We start from the raw sequence: 27,407 nt of genomic DNA on the forward strand, positions 1-27,407 counted from the left end.
AGATTCTTGTCCTCTTGTGTTTTTTTTTTTCGTCTCCCCTCCCTTTGGCCTGGGCCAGCCATAATTACCATGCTCATTAGCAGAGGGAAGACGTGAGGAGGGGGGGGGGCAAAGAGGGGAGTTGTGGGAGGACAGGTGAGAAGGTTGGAGGCTCATCTAACGGCGGACGCTCACATGGAGGCTGAGTGGAAGTCGTCGGTGGAGTCAGACTGTCAATTTTGGGACGTTTTTGTGTCATTCGCTATTTTTCTGCAAGGAAAATTCCAAAGTGGCCCGAAATGATTGCTATGCTCGCCGCTTTTCGAGTCTTCACTTTGACTTTCTCGCTGGAATCGACACAAGAAAGTGATATCGGCCATATTGGTGGTTGCTAAGATACGGCATTCTGCCCAACGTCGGTGTCGAGTCCAATCGTTTGGTGCACTAAACTTTGAAATTTGGGTCAAACTGAAACTTGCGACTTTCAATATCGCTCATCATGTTGAGCAAGCGCGTTCGCACGAAATGCAGCCTCCTTTGTTGACGTTGCAATCTTTTTGGAGCATTTCTTTCATTGATCTTGGAAAAAAAAATCTTTCCATGTTCCTGGCATTCACAATCTATTTTCAAAGTCAAATATTCAATAAACCAACTTGCCATTATAATTCGTTTTTTTACTTTTCTGGCCTTTCCTGAAAAAAAAATCCCCGTCCTCATACAACATCCCATCATGGGAGCGGATGCTTCGTCGTCTTCATTAACGGCTGCAAAAAGTCCTTTTGCATGCTGACGCGCTGCGAGCGACGCGACACAAGGTTATCTTGCGAGACTGGATTATTAGCTTTTTGGGCGTAATGAGTTTGTCTTGCAGGTGGAACACACAACGGCAATTTCAGCGCTCTCATTTCTCCGGGAAAATGTTGCAGTGGCAGGTGGGCATGAGTCAGTGCTGATGTGCTCCCTTGCGAGTAGACGGTTGAATCCTTGCGGTATTTGCTGTTTGTTGACACTTAAGCGTTGTTAATGAGTGCTTGTAGAGAAAGAGGCAAGTGCTGAAAAAAAAAAAGTAGGACAGCCGCAATATCAATATCATGCACGGTTCCGTTTGCGCACGGCTTGCCAAATGCACGTGCGGTTCTGGCCGCTGTCAAGTGTGCTGATGCAAACACCTTACAAGCTTGCTCAGGCAAGGCTCCAAGCGAGCAGCTTCACGTGGACACCCCCCCCCCACAACCAAGCAGGCTCGGCGGCACACATATTTTCTTTCCTTTCCATTGTTTGGGATTGCATCACATTATGAGAGTTAACGTCGTCTCAGTGAAACTGATTGAAAGATAAAGAGTCTTTGTTTTGTTTGCTTCTGTTTAGATTAATTTTAAAAAGCGGAACACATTCCACCACTACTGCTAATAATAGAAATATCATTAAAAATATATCATTTTCATGACATAAACGAATAGCACACAAAAAATAATTTTATTGAACATTCACAGTGCAGGATGGAAAAAAAAAAAAGAAAAAAACCTCCCGTACGTGAGCCCCAAGGCTAATGACTTGTCGGCGACTTGTCAGGAGTCAGCCAACCGGAGGTGCAATCAATGTGACATGATTGGAGGTGTTGCCCTAAAAAAAAAAAAAAACACGCCCACCCGTTTTGGGGTTGCTATTTTGCCTCGCGCCAAAAATGTTGTCAGAAGAACTTCCGTTGAGAATTGTTGACTTGCATCAAGTTGGAAATTGTCACAAAAGAATTGGCGAACGCCTTCGTGTTGGTGGGTTCATGCGAGAACGCAGCGTTGCAGAAAGATCAACGAGCGCAGGAAAAAAGTCTGCGGCGGGACTTGAACTTTGACCCGAGCGTGCGCTTCCGAAGCCCGACGGATGAGCGGCTGCTTCCCAAACAGCCAATATTTGGAGGCTCGGGTGCTTCGATGTGCGCACAAATTCCACCTTGGACATCTTCATGGATTATGGTCAACACTTGACAACAACAAAAAAAGAAGAAAAGGAGATCAAATGAATATGCTGCCTTCCAGAGAAATAAAGAAAGTCCAGTTACAGTGTAGGAAGTACGGTGGTACTTGTCTCAAACCAGGATACAACTTTTTTCACAACAGCTGGAGTCGTAAAAAAAAAAAAATGAAATAAAATTCGACCTCAGCCATAATTGACATAAAATGCATTTTCAATTGCTTTTAGCTGGAAATGATATCAAATAAATGTTGCTGTTTTGTTTTTAATTGCTATTTTCTTTTTCAAAAAAATGAAAGAAATACTTTCTAAAATAATATTTGCATGGAATGTTTTAGATTCAATGTTCTCTCGATTATTAACCAAATTACCGGTTGGGTTTGAATCGTGATTCGAACGCAACGGCGTCATTTCGTACGCATTCATTTAAAAAAGCATCTGGATTTTTTTGTCTTGCGGTTTTTTTTTCTGTGCGCTTCATTTAACAGTCCAGAAAGGAAATGTTGTTGGGTTGGCGTTCGCAACGGCTACTGAATGTCAAAACGTCGGCATGTCAGAATATGAGTCCGATGCCATCTCTGCTTTCGGACGTCGGACTTGAAGTAAATAACTCATTAATTGCCACTTAACGGCACGGACTGATTGATTTCCATCATAATGAACGATCATCGTGCTCGCTGACTGGCGCAGTTTGGATGAGAAATTGCAGAAAATGGCTCTCGTATTCGCAGCTCTTTGATTTTATCTAGCGATGGGCAGAACATAAATCTGCTGCTCCATTTACTTAAAGCGGAACAACTTAGATCGAAACTTTTTTTTTTCTGGCATGGCGGGAAAAACGGAGTGTAAGATGATGACGTATGTAATACATACATCATATCAATCACAGGCCACAGCTGTCGCGTGTACGCCACTTAATTGCATTCTACCTGTTCTGTCTGCTGTCACGCGACTTTTAACCTCACAATTCTGTTTCCTTCAATAACGGCAAAAGTGGACAGAAAAAAAAAAGAAAACCTTGAAAGAATGTTGCGCAAGACTACGACACTGATGCCACAGTTGCCTTGAAAAAGTAACTTCAAACTTGCCGTCAAAGTAACTTACTTGATTTGAAAAGTAACTAAGTTAGATTACAAGTTACTTTAATAGTTTTACTCAGCAGATACTGATGACCAGGCGGAACATAAGAATGAAATCCGATTTTGACACTTAACGCATTTACTGCCATTGACAGCTCGAGACGACAAATATCCTTTTTTTTTTTTTACTCGTCTGGTAATGAATGAGTTTATTGAAAGAACGCCAGTGAAAACCAATTGGGATATGTTTTTATTCCAAATAAAATAAAGACTGCATTTCTTCTTACCATAATTATTTTTATTTAAAAACTTAAATAATAAAATAAAATTGTGGACAAACTTAACATAAATAAATATTCCTATTACATAAAATAATTTTTATTTGACATAACTCTTACTGTTGTAATAGAAAACTCCACATGAATAATATTTATTGTTTATAACGTCGTAATGCAAATTGTGCCGCTGAAGCTAAAAGCAAAATGGCCGCACCAGCAGGGGTCAATCGGTGTCACAGGGGGCGCCGCGGTGCTTTTTGTGCCCAGACGGGCCTCCTCGGGGGGAGTGGCGGTCTTCGGCCTCATGGGCCACCTCCACTTGATTGGATTCGACTTTGCGCCGCGTCTGGTTTGTAACCGCATTTAAGAATAGATCAAGCTTGGCCCCGCCCCCCCACGTCTGGTCTCTGCCTAATTTCCCAGCGGCCTCAGCTCCAGGATGAAAAGTTGACATGACAGCAAGGAGGAAACGTTAAGGAGAACGTGGGCATGGACTTTGCTCCTGCTCACCTTGTGGAGTTTGTCGTTTGTTGTAAACGCTTCCTAAACACTTGAGCGCTTTTCACTTCATGCCTTTGAATTTTACTGTTCCTTGTTTTGAGGGAAACATGTCACCGAATATTTATTGTTCGCTTTGGTCTCCTTGGAAAAGCGAGGGCTGAAGCGCCGTGGAGCGAGACTCGTATTCATAATTTATGTGGAGAATAGACAAGACGCAAACATGCGTGTCGTAAAAAAATCGCCCGTGAGACAAAAGCAAGTGGACGAGGACACGAATCGATGGCGACGGGTTTGTCGTTTTTGCGACTAAATAGGCCCTTTGCCAATTTGAAGTCTCCATAAAACATTGGTTTCAGCCTCTTTGAGGATCTTTAGCTCGATCGTAACGATTCACTCAGCTTTGGTTTGATTTTCACTTCTCGCTTTCGATTGATGGAAAATTTTCCATCACCTCTCATTCGACATCATCGTTTGCATTCACTTTTGTTCGCAGCGGAGACGTGAGAGCGCGGCTCTGCTCGACGTGTCGTTGCGAATCGATTCTTTGAAATCGACTCAATCGATTTTCATTGAATCTTTCCATCCCGACTCACCGCCGTTTCAACTTTACAGATCTTCAAAAGGCGCGACCGCCGCTACCGACTGCGACTTGAGCGCCTCTCGTCCACTTTAGCGAGAAGGCACGCTTCGCTTCATGTGACACGGCCGCGCCGGTGACATTCTTTTGAACGGAGAGTTCAACCAGCCGGAGATTGTACATCATCCTGTCGGCTAATCGCAAATTACAGGCGGCCTCTCGTAGGCCCTGATCCACTTCTCGCTTCTCCCCACGGGGGAAGCGGGGGCCAAGGAGAAGAATACTCGCCCCTGCCAAGTGGCCGGCGCTCGCCACGACGAGGCGCTTATAAATCGGCATCCTCGCAGATGGGTCAAGGTTTTGATTTGGTCGTGACCTTGGTCCATAAATCGGAATGATGTGAGGTCCTTGGTTAAAAGGCTGCCCGATAGGACACACTTCCCTTTCTTTGCGTCCGCTTTTTAAGTTCCCGCTGCAGCCGCCGCTCCTGCGAGCGAGCAAAAGAGAGCGAGCGAGCGGGTGAAACAGCCGATCAATAAATCAATATGTTTTGCGCCACTAAGCTAGGGTAAGCTCACTCTTTCAAAGCTGCTCGCACACACACACACACACGTGCACGCACTCACTTACCATTCCAGCAAATTTTCTCTCAACACACACAGACATACAAGCAAACAAATGAAAGCCCAGGACAGAATGTCCCTTGCCAAAAGACATTTTCTTGTTTTAGGGACTTTCTCTTTTTTTTTTTTCCCTCTCTCGCTCTATTTCCTGTTTTGGATCATTAAGCCATGGATTTTTGTTTCAACTGGTAAGTGGTGGTGCAAAGCCCCTGAGAGCTGGCTGAAAAGCTCAACGGAAGAGTTTCTGGAGTTGTGACAGGCCGCTCCCAACGGCCACGAGGTCCTCTTCACTCGACACCGGCGGAGATATCGGCAGAAATCCGTCTTCCTCGGCCACTTGGCGAGCCGCTCGACATTTTTGTTTCCTGGCGAAGGGAGGCAATGTCACGTTGGAAACGCTCGCTATGGGGATGATTTTTAGGTACGTGGGTGCGGTGAGGGTCACGGAAGGCCAAAGTAGAGATATGGCGCCATATAGTAGCGACTGTCGCCGGCCAAGCGCCAGTAAGATATTACGGCCAGATATATCGTAACGCAGATGGATGCACTCGGCCTAAAGAAGCTGACATATTGGCGAGCGCTGTCATAAGAATGACATAATGCCGATCCTGACGGCTAATGAAAATAAAGGCGGCGCCACTGCCGAGTTGCAGAAGTGCCGGAACGTTGGCGTACCCCCGAAGAAATCGGCCCGGACGTGCGGGATAACGTGCACGGACGAAGATTTCGGCAAATGTTGGATGTGGGATGGACTTGACATTCGGAAGTGAAAGTCGACGCGCATGCGAGTCGGCTAACGGGCCGGGTTATCGTTTGCCTCGACCAAGTTCAAGTCACTAACATTTCATATTTGGTTTTGGTTCACTTTTTTTTTTTTTTTTTTGCCTTAAGTGAATCGTCTGCAAGGCGTTGACTTTGCCAGTTTGTTGTGTTCTTGGTTTGAAATGTTTTTTGCAGGCCTTAAGTGCAGCCTCTTTCGGGTCTCGTTTGTTTCTGGCGAGGTTCCTCCCATCAGGAGGTAAAATGCATGCTCGATTGGGTTCAGGTCCGGTGGTTGACTTGGCCGGTCTCAGACTTTGCCTGTTTCTGCCTGCTGAAGTTCTTCGTTGCGTTGTTTCGGGTCACCGGCTTTGTTGTGCATGTGGAAAGTTCTCCAGATGACTTTGGATGCATTTTGCATTTTCAATAAAGTTGTGAGCCCGTTCCAGAAGCAAGGCGTTGCTTCCTCACACGAGTTTGTGTGCGCTGCACCAGATTGGATTTTGCAAAAAAATTCCCGAGATGAGTCCAAAAGTTTTGTGGGCCGATCGCGCCGAGATTAACGTCGCCCAAAAAAAGGAGTTGATCTTGTCGTTCCATTTTATTGTCACTAAAGCTCACATAATTCACTTTCTGATGATGTACACACACACACACACACACACACACGCGCGCGCGGCATTAAATGATTAGTTGGCCCAAATGTCAGTCACTCAACATTCAGCAAAGGGAAGCATTTATGTTGTGTTTTTTTACCTCCATGCAATTTTATTATTTATTGATCTTGATATTCGTGGCAAAATGATGAATATGGCACTTTTCATTAAACAAATTGAACGCGTGCATGATGTGGCACCTTCATGTGGCTCCGCATTTCATTTGAAAGCATCTCGTAATCCGCGCGGAATCGATCTGCTTTCCCTTCGGAGAAAACACAAAATACAAATCCAGCCTGAGAAATTTGGACGCTTTTTATTTTGTCTTGAACACGTTTAAGTGCGCAACATTTTGGTCTGCACGAGGAAACTCATGTTGGATTTCATTCTCCTCATCAAAGGAACACAAAGAAGCACTTTATGGAGTGGCTTGAAAGCGCCGGCGCTTTTTTTTACGTTTATGACTTTCACGACACTCATTTTGCGCCGAGACACTTGACTTTGACGGGCGAGGAATTAAGCACGTCAACTTTGGAGCGAGTCAACGATGCAAAGCGTAACCTCGGAGTCCATTCATTTAGCCCGTCGGCTACTTTAGCGTCGCTCACCAACAGACATTTACTGGCGCTTTTGCCCTTTGACCCTGCAGAAAATCCGAATCGCTCTTTCAAACATCACCAAAAAGTATTTCTTAGCTGGGCACTTGACCCTTCAGCCTCCCGCCCGCCCGCCCGCCGCAATCTGGGTGGCCCTCCGACCTTATTCATAAAAAATTGTTGTCGTTTGAAGTGCAGCCAATCAGAAGACGTTTGCTTAAAATCTTTTGGGCAATGCTAACTCAGCATTTCCTCTTTATCTCTGCAATTTCTTTTGAAGTCCTCTTCCTGCACTTTCCTCATTCTATTTTGGTCGCCTTCTTTTCGATTCATTTGCCAGCTCCTCCTTTGAAAGGAAATTCAGCAGGTGATCTCATTCACTTTCAATTTGAAGCTTGAAGTTTTCTTTCATTAATAATGAAATCAAATCTCGCTCTCCTCTTCCACTTTCCGCTTCCCCCGAAATGAACCGAGTACCGCCGCGACTTCAAACCTTCCACTTCGGAGGAGACGTGCGGCACGAAAATGAAAATGAAAAGAGAAGGACGCCGAGAAAAAGATGACAGCACGAAACATGAAAAACAATCCGCACGTGTTGCTCATTTTCCACTCGCAGTCGCCTCTTTTGCTTTCTTTCTCTTTTTTTGAACGAGCGGCGCGAGGGCGGCAAGTGTGTCAAGTGAGCCGAGAAGTTTGGAGGTGATTTTTTTTTTTTTTTTTTTTGGGGGGGGGGGGGGTGACCTCCACTCGTACGGCACTGTTGCGTCTTGGCCTCTCTTTCTTCATGTCTTGCTTTTAACACAACAGATTTAGCTCTTTACCAAAAAAAAAGAAATCAAAGAAACGACTCGCCTTGATTGGAATGGCAGCGCAGAAAAATGTTGCACCGTTGACTCGGCAATCATGGCAACGTCATGCCGAATGTTGTGATGAAGATTTGTCCGCTTTGCCGGAGTTGAGATGCTGAACGTGTTTGATGGTAATTCTCTCTCTTGTTTTTCGCTCAACAACAACTCAGCCACATAAACGGATTTCGGCTGCTTTGCGCTTTCAAAATGATGCTTAGGAGGGACGTCTTTTCCTCTTTTTGAGGTTCTGTTCTGTTTTCACGCTACGCTGGCTTTGTCTCGCTTTTCCAAGGCCTGAAGAACCGCCGTGAGACCGACCAAGATTTCTTCTGAATATTGCAAGAGCACGACTGTTTGAATTGTGTGTGTGTTTACCAAGGCAATTACACGTGTGTGTGTGTGTGTGTTTAAGACTAATAGTGTGTGTGTTTCCTTCCCCTATATTTGCATGTGCATCTGCTTTAAGGAACGTTTGGAAACGCACACGCCTTTCATGTGCGCCTTTCTCGTCTTGCATGTACAGTCAAGCCTCTCATGAATATTATGGGAAAGCCTCTCCTCATCTGTGCAGACGACAACAAAAGTTGTGCAGCGCTTTCACAAAAAGAAACCGGCTGCACAATATGACAGCATTGAACTTGTTGGGGTTTTTTTTATTCATTAGATAAGTGAAAAGCAAAAAGCCAGTGATGGAACGCCAGCAAGAGCTCTGATTTATGTTGTGTGCTGAAAAGAGAAAAGTAGAATTTATGGCTTTCTCATCTGGTCTAATCTTCACTATATTCTGCAAAGCCGAGACGATGCAGTGAGCTTAGAGGCTGAAAATTGTCCTCTGCTCTCTTGCTCTAGTTAGCTTTTCTTTCTTTTCTTTTTTTGTTCTTTTCCTCTCAATTACTGGCCAACTCTATCACGTTTCGTCCTTGTAGTTTGTTCCCTTGCAAGTGTGCATCCGCTGCAGCAGACGAACGTACACACGCCCTGAAGCTTTCCACTCCTGTAGTCACACACATGCAGGTGCGCTTTGCTCACGACACGCACACGCGCGCGCACGCACACACGCGCGCGCACGGGCACACAAACTGCGAGCTACTGAGCCCCTCAGCGACACCTTCATTCTCGCACCAATTTTCTCACACTTTTTCATTCTGTGCGTCTTCGCCTCTTTCTTTCTCTCAGCGCCTCGCTCGCCACCTCCGCCCTCGTCCGCCTCCACACATCGATCTTTTCTTTTTATAGTCGAAGCGATAGGCCGGCAGAGTTGTTGATTGCAAGGTGCTGCGCGTCTAATTATGTAAGCCTCGCAATGGGTCGTGTTGTTTGCGAGAGCGAGTGCGCGTTTGCCCCCCCCCCTCTCACTGTCCTCCATTAGCCGAGGATCGAGCGGGGCTGACAGAGTCCACCTTTGTTCTGATTTCAACCGCAATGTTGCAGATTCTGAGGTCAATCATCTGCAGGCATTCAACGTGAGAGGAGGACATAATACATTTCAAGAACGGCCGCAACGGCGGAGCTCACACGCGCACAAAGAGCCGCATTCGCTATTCATGTTCACGTTAGCCGCCAAATTAATCAAAATTACAAATAAGAACGTTAGCCGCCAAATCAACTCCAATGTGTTACTCGATGCACCGTTGACGCAAAAACGCGTCAGTTCAACAAATGAAAATTACAATTTGATTTGAATTAGCGAGTCATCTTGAGCACGTGTTTCCGAGGCCATCGTTACCTAAATCATTTTGGGCTCGTTGGCGATGTTTTGGTCCCACATTCCGCGTGACAATATTCTCTCCCCTCTTTTGCGATGAAATTCTCGCGCCATCCTGAAAAGACGGAGGGAACAGGGAAGGTGCTGTTTTATGCATCAGCTCCACGCAACAAAAATAAATATAACTATTCACACACTCGTTTACGTTGCTCGACAGCAAATTTTCACAGCGGAAGAGGATGACGCTGCCAGAATAATCAGATGTGGAAAGCGAAGCGAAAGATTTTGCATTTTAGCCTCTCGTTTGGAACTGCGGGAGAGAGCGTCCCACTCGTCGACGTCGGCGACAAAGTAAGAAGGAAGCAGAAGGAGATCAAAGAAGCTCTGAAATGTGAAATCAAACAATGGATGAGAGCAAATCATCGGCGTTCTCCGCCAATTGCAGGCAAATGAGAAAGAAGCGGGAGGGCAGGGGGGTGATCACTGGCAGCTTTTCAATTGACGGAGTTTTGGAACTCATTTAGCGACGAAATCGAATTCGGCCTTTAAAACGTTTTCTGTGGCCGTAGTTTCTCAAATTGCTTACTCTCATCTCGCTTAAGAATTGAAAACAATTTCCTTATGATGCTTAGGGGCATGGATTCTTCTGGCGTTGTCTCCCAGCCGCCGCCCCCTTGCTACGTTGACAAAGGAGCGATGAATTTGCATTGCATATGTGTCGTTCTTTCCCCGTCGTCACTGAATGTTGTTATTTGTGTGGCCCCTAGATGGTGCTGTTTTACTGTCATTTTTTTTTTTACTTTCTATATTTTGGAACGCTCACGTTTAGACGGTGTATCTCTCTTAATATATTCTGAATATTCTTTGCAAGTTGTATCGAATTCATATTTTCATTTGCCTATTTGCAGATTCAATCAGTTAATATTTTTAGTTGTGCCTCAATGTCTGTTTGCTTGCAAGACAAGTTCAATAAAGGATACGAAATCGCACCTTGGAGTCCCGCCCCCTTCCTGCCTGTCCTCTTGTTTGCAGTTAGCCCTTAAACAAAGTCGTCCTGACACCTCCCCAACATACTCCAAATATTTCCATCAATGCCCGATTGCGTTTTACGATCGATTTGGGCATTACAGGGGCCGATATTTGCCCTGTTGCTCGTGTGTGCAGTTGTCAATCGTTCTCGCCTCCGTTGTGTTGCTGAAGTTTTAAGCAATGATCAGAGAGTCGGACAGACCGACGTGCCTCCTTTTGTGATGTGCCGGTGTTTCCTTTTCATCCGCCTGTGTGGAGACACGATGATGAACGAGCGGCCGCATTTACAAACGGGCCGACAAAAGCCGCGGCTGCGTGTTTGATTCTGACGCACTCGTCGCTCGGAGCACGTTCTCGGCTCGCGATTTGGACGGAGGCTCCTAATGAATACGCAGAGCTGCTTTTGCGTGTTGTTCGTTGCACTCAGCCAGAGAAAAAGAATTGCATCAGCAAAGCAGCACCTGACTGAAGATATTGACGCGTGCGCTTGTTTCTCGTCAACAAAGTTGCGGTCACGACGGCAAAAGTACTTTTTTTTTCGGGTGCAGTCTACAGAGTTTTTTTCGTTTTGCAGAAAATCCTGCTTGACGAAAGTGAAAAAAAAGCGTTTCATGAAAGGCTTCTTTGCTAGCCTGTTGCCATAGTTACGTGGAAAAAGTCACTTAGTCACGTTAATGATGGCATGATTTTCAAGGGAACAACGTTCGTTTCAAAGTGACGTTATTAGAATTAGAAATCCCTTTATTGTCATTGTACTCAAGAGTGCAACGAGATTAGAAGGCTCCCCTCTCCAGTGCACTACAACAATAATACAGACAAATATATAAATTAGATAAATAAGAGAGTGCAATAGAAATTACTTTCTGTCCATTCAACAGTTGTCGCTTCACACAATCGTTTGTGACGCGCTTTTTCTAAAACAATTAAAAATCTTTCTAGACTTCACTTTTCAGAAATACTTTTTCTAATATCTTTTTTTGTCTGACGTGTTTATCTGTGAACATTATCACGGAAAGCTTGACATTTATCATGTGCGTTGTTTACAGAGCTGGGCACGTGACCCTTTTTTGTCGCTCAGTCCCCCTTGCCCTCCGACCTCGACCCGCCGGCCTTATTCATAAAAATTGTCAGCCCCCGACTCCGTTTTTGTCGCGAGTCGGTTCATCTGACGCACGAGGGCCGATTGGTGGATCCTGTCAAGAATTTCTCATCGTCATCTTCCGGTCTCGTGATGTGAAAACGCCCACCTGTGTTTTTCTTTCGAATTCCTAGCGGCATCTTGCTTGGTCGTCATCTGTCACGATGACACTGATCTGTGCTGCTTGGTCCACTTTTTTTGTGAAAAATTGTGAAACATGAGTGGAAATCAAACCTGATGGCTATTCATTCGTCACTGTTCAAGGCCAGATTGACAAAGTCCACGAAAAGTTTTCTTTAGGCTTTGCTTCAAGTCGCAGCTGACTGAACAGACTTCAGAGAGAGAGAGCAAAGTTCCGAAAAGTAAATACGTATTAGCTTTATTAAAAAGGTGCGTCTTTTAAAAAGGGAACTTTCTCAGTTCCTCCTGCAAAGATAGCCCCCCCCCCCCATCATATCGCATATAATCCTCTTAAGAATCAGTTAATAGACAGTCTCGTGTTTGAGAAGGGAGAGCAGCAGCAGCAGCAGTCAGCTGGAGCATGTAAAACAGAGCAAGTTATAACAAAGGCGGGAGGGGGGGGGGTTATATTATGAAGGCAGCCCTCCTTGCTTCCCCGGAGATTTCCGTGGAGTGCTTTCTCACTGTGATAATGAAATGACCCGGCCTGCACTGCTCCTCTCTCGCTCTCTCTCGCCGTCTCCCTCAAAAGCACTTCTTGGAGACACTGGTGAAAATGAGAAAATCCCACCTGCGGTCCAGAGCTTCGTAAAGCTTGCTTTCATTAGGATGGAGCGTGCAACGATGCACTCTGGTGTTGTTCGCAACTCGTGTGCCGTGCGAGTTGCGAGACGGAAATGATCCCATTTCTGTTCATTTGTCAGAAAATGATGGATTGATTCATTTGTTCATTTCGTACAAAAATGTTGATCCATCTGTGCCGTGAAATATTCTTCCATGAGATGACAGAAGAACAATTGAATTGAGTCTCCACTTGACAAACGTGGCTTCTCGTGAATTTGTTGGCTTAGTGAACAATTTCATCGAACAACAATTTGTGAAGACGTTCAGGTGAGCCTTTCAAATGTAAAATGGCTGCCTTGTCTCAAAGAATGTTGGCAAACTCTCTCCTCGGGTATGATGTGTGTTGACCCTTGACGCCCTCCGGCCTCGACCCTCTGTCCTTATTCGCAAAAATTGTCAGCCCCCGACCCTGAAAAAATAAATAAATAAATGGTCCGTGCATGACGCCGCCGCAAATGACAAAGGTTTATTTAAAGATAAAGATGTCCTTTATTAGTCCCACAATGGAGAAATTTGAGAGAGATTTGAAGCTCATGAGCTGGCTAATTTAGCTTAGGATGGGCTTTTTATGGTCTTATTGGTCTTTTTCTTCTTAGTCTACTTCTTCTTCTTTCTTCTCCCCCACAAACGTGCCCAGTGCAAGTTAGGACGCACACTTGGTGTTCTAGGGACTTTGGTATTGCCCCCCCCCCCACCCCACCCCGCCCCCAACAACGGTATGCCCCAGTAGCCGGTGGGAGGCGCAGGTTACGTGTTGTCAGAATAAGGAATTACAGGCACGCTTGAACGCACACTTGACGGCGGTCTCACGTCTCTTCGTACACAAACAGTTGGTCGTGGCGCTAAAGACAAGTTCGCAGGCAATTTTTGTCATTTGCTCGTTTTGCAAGTTGGTTCATCGCACGCACATGGGCAGATATGTGGACGGGACTAAAATCAACCTCCGGCCTTTGTTAATCGACCCCTTTTCTAAAATTTTTACATATTTGTGGCGCATGCATGCTCTCTAATCCCGCATTGTTTGGAGTTAATTGTCGTCCGGGCCTGGCTGGCCCGTTCAGAAGAATCACTCACCAGTTTGATAGAGTGCACACTGCATGTATTCCCTCCGCTTCCAGTTAGCTGCGAATGTGTGGCAGCGCCGCCGCCGAGGCAGACCTCTGTCATCGAGTTACGTCATCAAGACGCACGGGCGCGTGTGCGTACGTGCGTGTGTGGAGCCGCAGTTCTTTTGGAGCCGTCGATCAAGCGCCGCTGCAAGGCCGCTCGAACACAAGGCTGCTGAGTTGGATTTTGGGCAACAATGGAGCTCAGCCCGCCTGCGTGCACGCATGTGCGCTCGACACACGCGTGCATGAAAAGCTCTTAGAATACATCAAGACCAGAGAACGCATGTGAGAGACAAGAGCCTTTTTTTTCTTCCGCATATATTTACATCTGCAATGTTTACATGGATGCTCGGAGGCCTGAGCCCATTGTGATTTTCCACTCTTGGCTGTAAACGTGCATGTTAGGTAAGCTTCATGACACGTTTGCGCATGCGCAGTATGTTTGCATTGGCATGCTTTCGGATTGCACGGCACTCGTTGCTTCCGCTGCTCAACAGTGCCACCTGGCTTCGGCAAGCGCCACTGCAGTCCCTTTTTGAAAGCTGCAATCGACGCTCGTCAGCGTCCACTTTTAACAAGTGTTTTGGGATCCGTTGTCCAGTGGTCCGGTGCTAATTCAACCTGCATTACGGGCTGGATGTTAAAAGTGACCTTGAAGCAGTTTATGTTGCTGAGATAATGGCCGCAAGCCCATGAAACACCACTCAGCTTTCAGAGGCAAAAGAAAATAATAGTTTAGCCACTTAACATTGTTTTGAACTGTATGTAAAAGTTTATGAGCGGAAACTGTAAGTAGTGCTGCTCAAGTAAGTCGCAACGATAAATCAAACTGAGTCAGCGCTCACATTCGGATGACGAGGATGAATTTCTTCTTTTGGGCACCAAAACGGAACGCAATCAATCTAAGCGAGCAGGTTCGGGTGCTTTTTAACTCATTCACGACCAGCCGAGTAAAAAAAAAAAAAATGGACATTTGACGTCTTTCGCCGTCAATGGCAGTAAATTATTTCATATGTTGTATTCAAACCTGCCGCGGTGGGACGCAATGAGGTGCCATTGAGGCCAGACCATTAAAATGGCTGACGCTAAAATATGCAGGCCTGCATCCACAAGACCCCCAAACGCTGACCACGTCCTCATCGCCCCCCTTTGTCCTCTTTCGTTATCCCCCCCCAATGTTTCCCTTCCATCCCGCCAGCTTTGTTTAAAATGAGTTTGCTTTCTCAGCCCTCTCATGATCACTTTTGCCATCGGCCCCTCTTTTACACATTTTTAACGCGCTCACTGCAATTGCCCCCCCCCTCTCTTCCCCCGCCGTTCCCTTTTGCCATCTCAACAGCCAGTCTGCTAAATAATGCATCGCAGCACATTAAAAACATTAATAGGCCTCTCTTGGCCGTCAAACAGAGGGAGGAGATGACGATGAAGAAGGGACGGCTAACCGTGTTTGAAAGAAACGTTCTGCTGAATGATTTGATTTCATATGAGTCGGAGAGTGACGAAAGGAAGGGCTGGAGGTCCGAGCATTAATTGTGTTGCGTGGTGACACCGTGTCCTCCTTGCCCCGAGGCTTCGGCTTTGTCGGATCATCTGAAACGTTCATTACGATGATGAGTGGATCAGCAAACTCAAAAGAAAAGATTTAATGACATTTAGCAAAACACTGATGATGCATCGCACGGAACCTTGACCTTTCTCTCCAGTCCGAATGCAAAGCAAGCCCCCCCCCCACCCCGACCGGCCACTTCTCCCTCTCCGCATCCTCGGCTCTGCTCTCTTCTCACCCCACGTCTCAGCCTTCCTCCTGGCAGCATAGCGATTGGCATTATTAAAAATTGATTGGAGGCCAGCGTTTAGCTTGGTGCCGAGGCGGAGGCGAATGTCTGACAGGAGGAACGACGCTGCGGAAAGGTCTCGCTGGGGGACGGCTGCGTGTGTGCGTGCGTGTTGGTCTGTATAATTTGAACATTTGTCTTGTGATGCCCCTCATTGTTGTGGACATCATTTGCTTATTTTATGCACTCGTAACATTTTAGCCGAATGAGCAGTTAAACCCAAATTATTCAGAAAAGTGAATTTTTATTTGTTGAATGGGCCTCTTCTGGTTGGAAATGGGACAATAGAAAAAATGGAGAGGAGAGATTTACACGAAAAGCATTCAACAATTTCATTATTTTTTGGGGGTACATTTGAAGAATTATTCAAACGTTTGATCTCATCAGACAATTTGGGGGAAAATATTTTGCATTTGTCTCACACATAAATCCTTGGATGGACTAAACTTGTAATGACGAGTAAATATAAATGATTTTGAACTTAAAAACATTTTTAGGCTTTACACATTCTGACTTTTTGAGCTGATCAACAATCAGTGAGCATTAAAAAAAAAACTGATCTGATCTGAAGATGGACCAATGTGTTTTTTGAACTATAAATAGCCCTAATATAATTGAAAAAGTAAAAACAAATGAAAATTAAAAAAAAACAATTCTATGCTTGCTGCAAATTCTAACATCGCAACCGATGATTGCGTTTGCATCGAATGCAAAATATCTTCCGTTGTTATCCAGCCAATCACGTTGAATTCCTCCAAATCTACTTTGCGTCTGAATGTTATCCCGATTGGGTTTTTTATTTTTTATTTTTTGCTCTTGTTGATGTCGCTGACGTTGCATCTTATTACAAGAAGCAGCAAAATAGTTGAAAGCTCTCCACCTGCATGCGCCTCAATTTTGTCGTTAAGTCTGCTGCATTATTCATGGACAACTTTGAAACAATCTCATGAAAATTGCAAGGCGATACCAGGATCTACATGACAATCTAAGAGCTTATTTGCTGGCCTACTTCTCGCCAGAGAAATTGCTTTGGACATTTTTGTGCAATTCCGCAGATGATAAAAAAAGAGGCCATTTAGAAGTTAGTGTTGTAAAAATTGTGCAATTGTTTTATTTTTATTTATTTATTTATTTATTTTTGGGGGGGGGTGCAGATCTCTTATTGGCCTGTGCAGGTGCTCTATGCTGTACCTAATATTGTGGCCTGTCTGTTGGCAGACGTCCTCTCAGTGATGATCGTCAGCGCTGACCGAAAGCTACCTCTCGACAATCCTTCTCGCCTCGCTCCAGCACTCGCCTCGTTTCTCTTTCCGAGCCTCCCCGGCCTTTCATCTCCGTTCAAATAATATTTGCGGCCCGTATTCCCAACCAACTATTCCCCCAATGGCTATAAGTGCTCCAGCTTTGGAGATTTTTAAGACACTTTACCAGCAATTTGGCGGAGTCATTCTTTAAAAAATAAATGAATAAATCAACTTCTTTTTAGGCGGCATGAAGAAAAATGTGTGCCAGCACACGAGTTCATCCTACTGACTGCTTTCTGTTTCTCGTCTGTTCCTTTTTTCCCTCACACAGATGAACAGACCGATCCAGGTGAAGCCGGCGGACAGCGAGAGTCGAGGAGGTACGACGTCTTTGCTTTGGTTCTGACCCCGCAGAGTTATTTTTTGTGCCGTGACGCAACGGCGTGGACCTCGACGCAGCCCGGCCGGTCCCTCTCCAGTTCGCGACGCGTTAACGGAAACACAGCTTGTGCTGGCCGGCGTTGCCCAGCGTGGCCTTCAGCTCCTCGCTCCGAGTTGCATCACATGCAAGGGATGCATTCGCAAGCACGCGTGCAGTCGGCGCACACACGTCAATTTTTTTTGGTCCTTTAATGGTGCAGGTTGACACAAAAAAAAAAAATCTTTGCATCAATCCAATGAACTTTTGATTTGCTATTTTGTGACATTTTCTACATTTGGAAATGCAGCGACCTGCGCGTGATATCAAACAAGAGCAGACAGCTTTCAAACGCTGCACTTGTTGCGGATAAATTATTTAAAATACTGTCGAACAAAACAAGCAGACAAAAGTGAGGAATTAGAGCATGCGAGGAATCGGAAGAAGGATGTTTGGACAGCGTCTGCCGTTTCGTTTGTCGCTTCTTTAAGTGGCGGACTGCAAGAGCAGAAGGGATGCTTCCGCACTTTTTATTTCTGAATCTGACCCAAGTGCTCATCTTCAGTCTTCCTGAATCCTCTTAATTCATTTGTCTTCTTTAATACTCTCCATTGTAGACTTTTCTTTGCGGGCAGACACATTTTCAATCAAGATTCATCAAATAGCAACAAGCAAAGAGGTGTTGAATAAAAGTGTTCATATTGATAAAAGACACAATTTCCCATCCCCCAAAAAGTTATCGACGTATGGAGAAGGCAATTGAAGATGTCAAATTGTAGCTGCAACTCTTTATGGCTGTTTGCTGATATCGGTAATGCTTCTGCCGGCTGTTACAAAGACGCAAATAAATGAGAGGGTTTTTTTGTCATGGCCCAAAAGAACAAGCGCGAGAGAGAGAGAGAGAGAGAGAGAGAGAGCGAGCTTTGCATCGAGACTCTTAAGTCTTCCCGCTGTCTATTGATTTGCTCTCCGGCCGAATATGTGTGCGTAAATGTGTGTGAGCGTGTGTTAACAGCCTTTTCCCAAAGAAAGCTGTAATGTTTATCGGGGCCTTCCCTGGGGAGTCGACGGCTTTGGCCATCAATGGTTGTGTGTGGGAGACGGAGTGGGGGGGGGGGGGGGGGCGGAGTTTCAGAATGCGTGCGCATAGGACGTGCAACTTGCGCACCCCGCTCTTGTAAACACCCCCCGTCCCGTTTCGTTCCCCCGGTGCAAGGCCAGAGCTCAGATTAGTCTTGTTGACTCGGCAAGGACACCCTGTCAGGCACAGGCTGTGGGGAACGGACCGTGAGCACGTTGGCGCTGGCACGCGCACGCACGCACGTTGATTTGCGGGGCGCACTCCGAGGCAATTGCTCTCAGGCTCATTCATTTCCCAACGTATACATCCATTTGCACAAAGCTGCGATTCGTCGACGTCGCGTGAGGACAAAGTGGCCGACGCGCAAACCATCTGCTGTCGTGTCCGAACACACTTTCGTCGTTTGCCTCATGACTTCTCGCAAACAAGCGCGCGCGTTTGCTCACGTTGTTCTCGCCAAAACACACAATGTTCATATTTTATTTGTCTAACAACAAATCAGCAACCCCAATTATAGAAGTTGGCACGTGCGGCCTCGGTTGTGTAATAACACGCAAATAACTTTGACTGCGAAGATGTTCGACCTTGCAAAGCGTTTGCACTCTCCAGAGCGGGGCAGTCCGTCCCAGGGCGGAACGGTTCGGCCGTCCGGCATTTGGGGTGGCGGGTGGGGAGTGACAAAAACCTCAATTAAGCAAGGCCGGAGGTGGATTTTAGTTGGGCCATCGTGCCACCAGAACAAGCTCGTAAGAAGATAAACAGATTTGAATAGAAAATGAGCTAGCTACTTATTGTTGGAGGGATTTATGGTAGACAAAAACTTGACACAAAGCTTAATAGACGCGAGTCAAGAAGCAAACGTGAAGACCAAATCGTGTATTCGAAGACAAAGAAAGTCAACGTCACCAAACGGGATGTTGTGACCCAAACTTGCGAAGAGGATGAAAGCGATGTGAAGCGAATTAAGAAGTTGCCAGCCGCGTGAACTTGATGGCTTTGTGACAACACATCAGAGCTCTTGACCCTTTTCAGACAGTCAGTCCCCCGCCTTCCAGCCGCAATCTTGGTACCGTTCTGACCTCCAACCTACAAAATTGTCCAAAAGAGGATCGTAACCGACGCCTTCTACTTTTAGAAGACAGAAAGCTGTTTGTGGGCATGCTGAACAAGCAACAGTCCGAAGATGACGTGCGGCGCCTCTTCGAGTCGTTCGGCGCCATCGAGGAGTGCACCATCCTGCGAGGTCCTGACGGCAACAGCAAAGGTGAGTGGGCCGCTCTTTATGACTTTGGGTCACAAGCGACTGCGCGGAATTAATTTAGTGACTTTGCAAAGTTCCCACGTGGAGTGCCGTCAAAGCCGACTCGCTTGTCAACCAAAGCTTGTAGTCCGTACAGTTCAAAGCGAAACGTCCTTAGAATGTTTTGTCCACGGGCGACGGGAGAAAAAAAAAGCAACTCAACCCGATTAACCTTCCAAGTCAAGCCACATGGAGAAAAATGTCATCGGGCCGCGCATCATGACAGCAAAACGCGGTTGTGGCAGCGCGCGGCGCCGCGGCCGACGGTTCCAGCACGCTTGATCGTTGCCATGCCTCCATGAAGCTCCATTAACGAGACTCCATCGGTCGGCGTTCTCGGCCAAATGGGCTGCCGCTCGATAATTACCGGCAACTTGATCATTCCAACTCGTCGCGAGGCCTTGTCAATATGACGCGCCGGCATTTCAAGCGTGTCGATGAAAGTGAGCTTTGCCAAATGGTGATCTGGCGATGGGAGCCCGTTGCTTGTCGCTAACCTGCTCGTTGTCTTCTCTCTCTTCAGGATGCGCTTTTGTCAAATATTCGTCTCATGCCGAAGCTCAGGCGGCCATCGGTTCGCTTCACGGCAGCCAGACCATGCCTGTGAGTAGATTGACGGGAGTGGCGAGAGTCGCCGCAAGCGCTTTCGTTACCTCCTAAAAATCAGCACGTTAATCCCTCCGCGGGAACGTGTGCCCTCCTGCCTTTGACCCATGCCAACGACATCGGGGGGGGCAAAGTGGAGCTTGGAAGCCGGTGGGCTTGGCAAAGCAAAATAAAATGACTCACGACTCGCCCGCCTCAACATTTTTTTTGTGTGTTGTTGTTCATGGCAGGAGTCAAACGCTTGCTTTGTGTACAACACAAGGTGATGTCATTCGTCCATCTGTACGTGCTCACCTACTGCCTGCTGTGTGCGTGTGCGTGCGTGTGTGTGTGTGTGTGTGCGTGTGCGTGCGCAGGGTGCCTCATCCAGTCTGGTGGTGAAGTTCGCAGACACGGATAAGGAGCGCACCATTCGCCGCATGCAGCAGATGGCCGGTCAGATGGGCATTTTCAACCCGATGGCTCTGCAGTTTGGCGCCTACGGAGCGTACGCGCAGGCGAGTCGTCGCCGAGCACATTCGGGGGCCGTTCGCGTGGCGCCCTTTTGCTTTTTTGAGCCTCAACGAGAAAACAAATGTTTTTATTTTCAAGTAACTGCTGTTTTTCAACGGAAAAGTGTCGCCATACGTCCTGGTTTCTGCCGCTCGACGCGCCTCCGAGCAGACGGCACATTTGCCGCGTCCGCATTTGAAACGCGACTCGACGGCGTTTCACTGAAGCGAGGCTCGGATTTCAAAAGCAGAACGACGACGAGACGCTTTCCGGATGATTGCGACGTAATCTCTAATCCACGGAAATTGACGACTCTACAAAACCTGAAAAATGATCCGACTCCACCCACAATTTTGTACGTTCTCAAAAGATGTCATGTAGAACGTCTTGTTTGAAAATGCTGTCCTGAAGCGATCGAGTTTATCTGGCCAACGACGCGAAATCAACTCCTTCTACGCTCCGATTCGAAACGACGCATTTCGCTTTCCGTCTGGCGTCGTGGATTAGTCATTTCCCCTCTGAAAATGTTTGCGCCGCTGCTGCCGTTGAACTTTGACATGATTTGAATTGTGACTGCAGGTGCAGCAGCAGGCCGCCTTGATGGCGTCTGTAGGCCAGGGGGGCTACCTCAGTCCCATGGCCGCCTTTGCCGCCGCCCAGATGCAGCACATGACCACCATCAACGGCCTCCCCGGAGCGCCGCTCACGCCCACGTCAGGTAAGAGCGACAAAAGCATTCCAACACGCTTGAGCGATGCCGAATGGCGAGAAGAATTTGCAAACATTTTTGCGAGTTTCTTCCGATGCTTGGATATATTCCACATTTGAAATCCTACGGCGCTCGTGAGTGTTCTCGTCAACTGTTTGGTTTGGCTCGCTTGCATGACACAAAAGAGGAGAGGGAGACGGCGACATTTCACATCTTGACGGGACCGCCCCCTCTGACATTTGCAAGAATTTGTCGTCATGTCTGAGGGGCGAAACATGGACAATGTGGGCGTGTTCCCCTCTCTGGTCGCAGGCGGCAGCACTCCTCCAGGCATCAGCGCCCCCGCAGTGACCAGCATCCCTTCTCCCATTAGCGTCAATGGTTTTACTGGCATGCCGCCCCCGCAAGCGAATGGACAGCCGCCTGCCGAGGCCGTCTTCGCCAATGGGATACACCATTACCCCGGTAAAGCCCGAGCGAAGCGCACTGTAGTGCAAACAGAAATCGCAGCATTTTGTGACACTCGCCGTGCAAATGTTCAAACCGTACAGAGCCTTAAAATAAGTCCGTTTCGTTTTTGCCAAAAACCTGGTCCTTCTACGCTACAATATTTGAATGTTGGTCTTGAAGGTCGTACTTGGTGTAACGCAGTCCTTCTCAATTATTTTCTGTTAGCACCCACACTTTGCCGCAAATATAAATAATGGCATTCTCATTGCAAAACAAAGCTACACCATCGAGTTAATACTCGCGGAGCACGATGGGCAAGGAGCGCGCCACTGCCAACTAGTGGTGTGGATGCGCAATTACACATTATTGTCGTACGACGGCGGGGGAAAAAAAAGCACGTTCCCCAGTTTCACACGCGCCCCCTCGGCTCAATTTCCAACATTAAGTTTATTACTTATGTCAAGCAATCATCCTAAATTGTGACGAGGAACAATCACATTATTTTCACATTTTGAAAAAAGTGCAAGGTTGCATTTGAAACCAAATCGTATCAAGCCAAGATGCAAACCAAGTCAGGAGCAAAGTATTATTTGGATTTTATTTCTGTAAATGCAAAAAGAACTTAGCGAGTCGTGATCATGTTTCCCTCCATGACTTCATTTACCAATACAAGAAATTAACATTTCTCGCGATTTGATTTTTACCAAACAAAGTGCAACGCTTTCCAACCCAAAAAAGAAGAAGTAAACTTGGGAGAATACAGATTTAGCATCCAATGATTTGCTCTCAACCCTCTTATGGCGAGCTACTTCCGTAATTAAGTAAGCTCATTATTAGGAAGGACCAAATACGATTTGCTTTGCAGCAGCCAAGAATTTTGACAATTTCTAAGTGGGTGTGAAAGTAGCATTGGGCCTATAATTATATACGGTAACAATGAATAATTGATTTCAAAAACTTTCTTGCACTAAAAAGAGGATATTTGTTTGGTTAAGCGCTCTCAGAGGTATCGCACGTTTGCTTTGAATACGTTCCGTGCACCATTATGAAGAGCAATGATGCAAATTTACTCGGGAGGACGTGCCTTTATTACGAGGGGGGGGGCAATGTACACACAGCGGCTGATATTTTGTTCGTAAGATGGCACCTTTTTCTTATTTTCATTCCATTCAAGAAAAATGACAGAAAAAAACATTTTTTCTCACTGTATTGGGTGCATGAGTCGAAAATGTGAGACAATTCTGAAGCGGATGATTCCAATTGATAGAAGAAAGAAGACATTTGTCGCAACGGCTGAATGAGCGCTCAACGTAATATTGAATCAAATTTATTTAAAGTCAGGCGCCGAGAGCAGAAAAAGAAGTCCATGCGTGTCTTGCAAAGGAACAAAAAGTTTTTCTTTTGTCTCACATGCTGCGGTTTGTAACTTAACTTGTTAGTTTGGAAGGAGAAATAAAACTCAAATTCATTTTTTTTTTTTCTTTGTGTCTCCGCAGTGTTGCAAGAAGTGGTTTTTCGGGAGGACTCTGAAAAAAATGGCTTGGGTGTCGCTCCAAGGAGTTGTTTTGGAGTTCAGGGTGGCTGCTTTCTCTCTTCTCTATCCGAAGGTAACCTTTTTGCTTGGCGCACAAATCCTCTTTGGGTTTTCACTCGGGTCGTCTCGTTGTGTTGTCGCAATACACCGGAGGGATCCGCGATGAAGTCTTTGCCGTTATTGCAATTGTGTAATGAGTCGAATGCTTTTACTGACCACTTGCGTGTAAATTGTGCAACTTTTTATGAATCTTGAGCATTCTGCCAAATTGTAGTTCTGGTGGCCACCACTCTTTGCGAAGCCTTTTTTATGAATGCTTGTCATTTTTGAAAAAAAGATTTTGTCCGCATAGGAGCCCAAAAAGCCAAACAGCATTTAAAAACAAAATGCTAAATGAGCCGGTTTGTTTATTGATCAAATGATACGGACATGACCCTCGCATGCTTGCGTAAAATGCACGACTTTAGTTGACCAAGTGACGAACATCGTCTCATTGGCTGTTTGCATTTATTTTGAGGAATGAGAGCAAATTCTTTGCAAATGTTTTTTTTTTTTGGAGCAAACAATTAAGCGGGTGCACGTTCAGCGAAGTCAGCACCTCCCACCGTGAACGAACCTTTTTGCTTCTTTTTGTTTGCTCACGTTGAGACTCGACTCCCTCCCAACTGATGACGCTCGCCTTCCTCTGTGTTCCTCCGTCCACATTGCTGCTCCGTCTCACTCCTGCGTTGCGTTGTTTCTCTTTCTTGAATCTGGTCCACGTCCGTCACCTTCTTCGCGTTCTCTTCTGGAGCAGCTCAAAGTCCCACTGCAGCTGATCCACTCCAGCAGGCTTACACGGGAGTCCAGCAGTATGCAGGTGTGTGCCAGAGTGTGTGTGTGTGCGTGAGCGCGTGTGTGTGCCAGGGTGTGCGTGTGTGAGCGCGTGTGTGTATACCAGATGGAGGGAAGAAGTGAAGATTTTTCCTTTGTCTGCATGTGATTTTCACATTTTCAGCATGTGACACCAAAAGCGTCACGCCTGTCCAACATCATTTTAGTCTCTGCTTTTTGTAGCACGTGCGCGTGCGTGCACGCAACATTGTCTGTTATCTGATCGATTGCCGACTGCCATATCATGTTTGCGTGTGTGTCAATGCGCTGTCGTGACGACCGTTATCTGATGTCCGTGTGTGCGCCTCAGCAGCCTACCCAGCTGCATACGGCCAGATCAGCCAAGCTTTCCCACACCCTCCGACCATCATCCCGCAGCAGCAACGAGAAGGTAAAACGTGACATCTTTCGCATCTGCTACCGTTGTTTGACACGCGCCACTCACAAACATTTACATTTTGACGCTCTTACTTCTATTGTGCTCAAAATTCAAGAAAGATCCAGGACGGTATTTGACTGATTTCAAACGCGTTTGTGGGCGTGGCCTGTGAGTAAAAAGCCTCAGGTTTGATCCTGCAGCGATTTCGGCAAACATGAGCATGGTCCCTCGCATGGTGACACCAAGTTGTGCGTTTGTTGCTGTGCTCACAGTGAGGGCTCAAATGCACACCTCCGATTGCGTTCATGCATGGATGAAACTTTTTGAAATTTGATTAGAGGCTGCAAGTGTTTGCTTGCTGCAAATTGGAAACGAGATCACACAAGTTTGTGGACCTGCTGCCCTCTTGTGGAACACAAACACCAGAAAGGAAAAAAAAATGTTTCCCAACCTTTCTTGGTCCAAGGCACACATTGTGCATTTGAAAAAAAAGAAAGAAAATATCAAATTAATTAATGACCTCGTTTGAAAGCCGTGCCTGCTAAACTGAACCCGGACAACAAGCGTGTACGCTGCAAGTGCACTTATTTGTTCCGCTTGTCAATTTACGTCACCGCCATCGACAGATGATCAAAGTTGCATGTCGGAAAAACGGTTTGGATCATTTCCAGCACCTCCTTGTCTCAAGCCGGCCCGGTTGGAAATAGACATTGGGCCAATAGCCGACTGGTCAGGGTGAGGCCACGTCTACGTAGGTCATAGGTCATGATTTGTTGCTTGCAGAGCGGAGTATACGACTCGCCTCTTTGATGTTAATTCCGTTTTTTTTTTTTGTCCCTTCTTGACAAACTTAGTGGGGATTGGGTGAGCAGTTACGCATGGCAGAGGAAGAGAGCAAGATGAGAGCGACTCTGCAAGCATTTTGGCGCTGTTGATTAATGTGCTTTGTCTAAATTAAAAAAAGCAACAACAACTTTTAATGTTGCCAGGCGGCCGCAGGTACTAATTAGCCTCCGGGAGGTTGTGTGTGTGTGTGTGTGTGTTTTGGGTCACACACAGATGATGCAGAAAAGGCCACCTCTGTGCACCGTTAGGCTAGTAGGTGAGGGCGACACTTGAGGTTCTGACTGTTTCTTCATCGGGTGTACCTAATCAAGTGTCCGGTCATTGTCTCCAAATGTCTTGATTTGTCAAATGTGACTTTTGCGCTCTCTCACTCTTTGTCTCTCCGTATGTTTCTCTGTGTCGGTCTCTGTGTCTGCCATGTACAGGGCCGGAGGGTTGCAACCTGTTCATCTACCACCTCCCTCAGGAGTTTGGGGATGGCGAACTGATGCAGATGTTCCTGCCATTCGGTAATGTCATCTCCTCCAAAGTGTTTGTGGATCGAGCGACAAACCAAAGTAAATGCTTTGGTGGGTAAAAATTAACAGAACCAGAAGATTATTTATTCTGATTATTCTTTTTTTTTTACTAATCACCTTCTTTACTGCAGCCCCTTGCTAACCTCCAAGCACCTCCCTCTCGCAAAAAAAAAAAAGGATTTATGTTGAGTTGTGCAACATACGTTTCCGACATTTTGATGTAAATTGATTCAAGTCTGGCTTCCGTTGTGAAGGGCGGCACATGCACCTTGGCGGCATGCGCCGGTCACAATTTCAAATGATTGAATATTGGACCGTAACTGAGGATTGAATCGAGATTTGTCAAGGAAACCCTCGAATGAGCGTACGCTAATGGGCACCATCATTGTGCACACTCTGATGACGCGCAAACATTTTCCTTGACAGAGACAACAGAAAAACAATTTGATTTTTTTTTTTTTTTGGAGAATCGCTTCTAAGAGTTTGCTGCGCTTATTTAGCCATTCAAATTCCAAAGCGCTATTGCTTTTCCAAAAGAAAAACATTTCCTCCAGCTCTTGGATTTGCTCTCGTTACGACGCGTCCAGTCGCTTGAATTTGAGATTTTACTAGCGATGGGGAAAGTGAATCTTCAAATCTGCTTCGTGAACCGGTTGTCGTACTTTGTGACTCCTCTAGATGTCGCTGTTGCTTTAAATAAAGAGATTCATGAAATGGCAAGTCACCCCAAAGTGGAACAGAGAGCGCCACCTAGAGGAGTTGAAAAATACAAATACAAGTGGCTCGTGAAGTAAATTTGAAGCTTCTTTTTCCGTCACTAGATTTTACACAAATGGCAAAAACATTGACTAGAGCACAACTGCGTTGATATTTTGCTTTTCTTGTCAAATTCATTTCATATTGTGATTTTGGTTGCATGCTACTCTCTAATTATCGTGATGCTGTTGTTGTTTTTGTTCTTGTTGTTTGAATATTATTGGAAAATATTTGGCTCCTTTTAGCAATATGCCATCAACTTGTGTTGATTTGTAACACCGATGACTTCCAACTGCTACTTTTCAATCAAAGTGTTTCATGTACGAATCTCATACTCACATTTTTTTGTAAAACTTCCTCATGTGGCTTGAAACTAATCTGCGCTCCTCTGTACCCTCTCGTCAGGCTTCGTAAGCTTCGATAACCCCGGCAGCGCCCAAGCTGCCATCCAGTCAATGAACGGCTTCCAGATTGGCATGAAAAGACTCAAAGTGCAGCTGAAGAGGCCGAAGGATGCAAACCGCCCCTACTAGCCCCGGCCCCAGCCAGCCGCTGCCGTCCACGGTGGCCGGGGTCGCTGTCGCACACCAGGCAAGACAGGTCAGACGTCGAGCTCGCCGCACGCGTGAAACGTTGCTCGTCGCGCCGCTCCGATTGGCCGCTGACGCTCGTTGCGTGGACGGACGCGCAAATGGCAAGTCCGTTTATGAACGT

General features: G+C 46.2%; 1 protein-coding gene across 7 annotated transcripts in view; it reads left to right on the plus strand.

Annotated features, from left to right (window-relative positions):
• celf4 (CUGBP, Elav-like family member 4) overlaps nucleotides 1-27,407 on the plus strand; it is a 56,842-nt gene that overhangs the window by 25,926 nt on the left and 3,509 nt on the right. For 2 of the 7 annotated variants that reach the window (XM_088309200.1, XM_088309207.1), the window contains exons 3-13: nucleotides 17,063-17,111; nucleotides 19,366-19,494; nucleotides 20,054-20,133; nucleotides 20,493-20,633; nucleotides 21,208-21,346; nucleotides 21,650-21,802; nucleotides 23,284-23,394; nucleotides 24,118-24,180; nucleotides 24,505-24,585; nucleotides 25,845-25,988; nucleotides 27,099-27,293. In XM_088309200.1, the coding sequence (XP_088165326.1) occupies nucleotides 17,063-17,111; nucleotides 19,366-19,494; nucleotides 20,054-20,133; nucleotides 20,493-20,633; nucleotides 21,208-21,346; nucleotides 21,650-21,802; nucleotides 23,284-23,394; nucleotides 24,118-24,180; nucleotides 24,505-24,585; nucleotides 25,845-25,988; nucleotides 27,099-27,226 (1,218 nt within the window). In that variant the 3' untranslated portion in view covers nucleotides 27,227-27,293. The remainder of the gene's footprint in view (nucleotides 1-17,062; nucleotides 17,112-19,365; nucleotides 19,495-20,053; nucleotides 20,134-20,492; nucleotides 20,634-21,207; nucleotides 21,347-21,649; nucleotides 21,803-23,283; nucleotides 23,395-24,117; nucleotides 24,181-24,504; nucleotides 24,586-25,844; nucleotides 25,989-27,098; nucleotides 27,294-27,407) is intronic. The other 5 variants (XM_088309201.1, XM_088309203.1, XM_088309204.1 and 2 more) reach the window with 5 other exon arrangements.

This window comes from Idiotropiscis lumnitzeri, chromosome 11, assembly GCF_059441095.1.
Source record: "Idiotropiscis lumnitzeri isolate Australia: NSW breed Sydney's pygmy pipehorse chromosome 11, RoL_Ilum_1.0, whole genome shotgun sequence".
NCBI classification, from domain to species: domain Eukaryota; kingdom Metazoa; phylum Chordata; class Actinopteri; order Syngnathiformes; family Syngnathidae; genus Idiotropiscis; species Idiotropiscis lumnitzeri.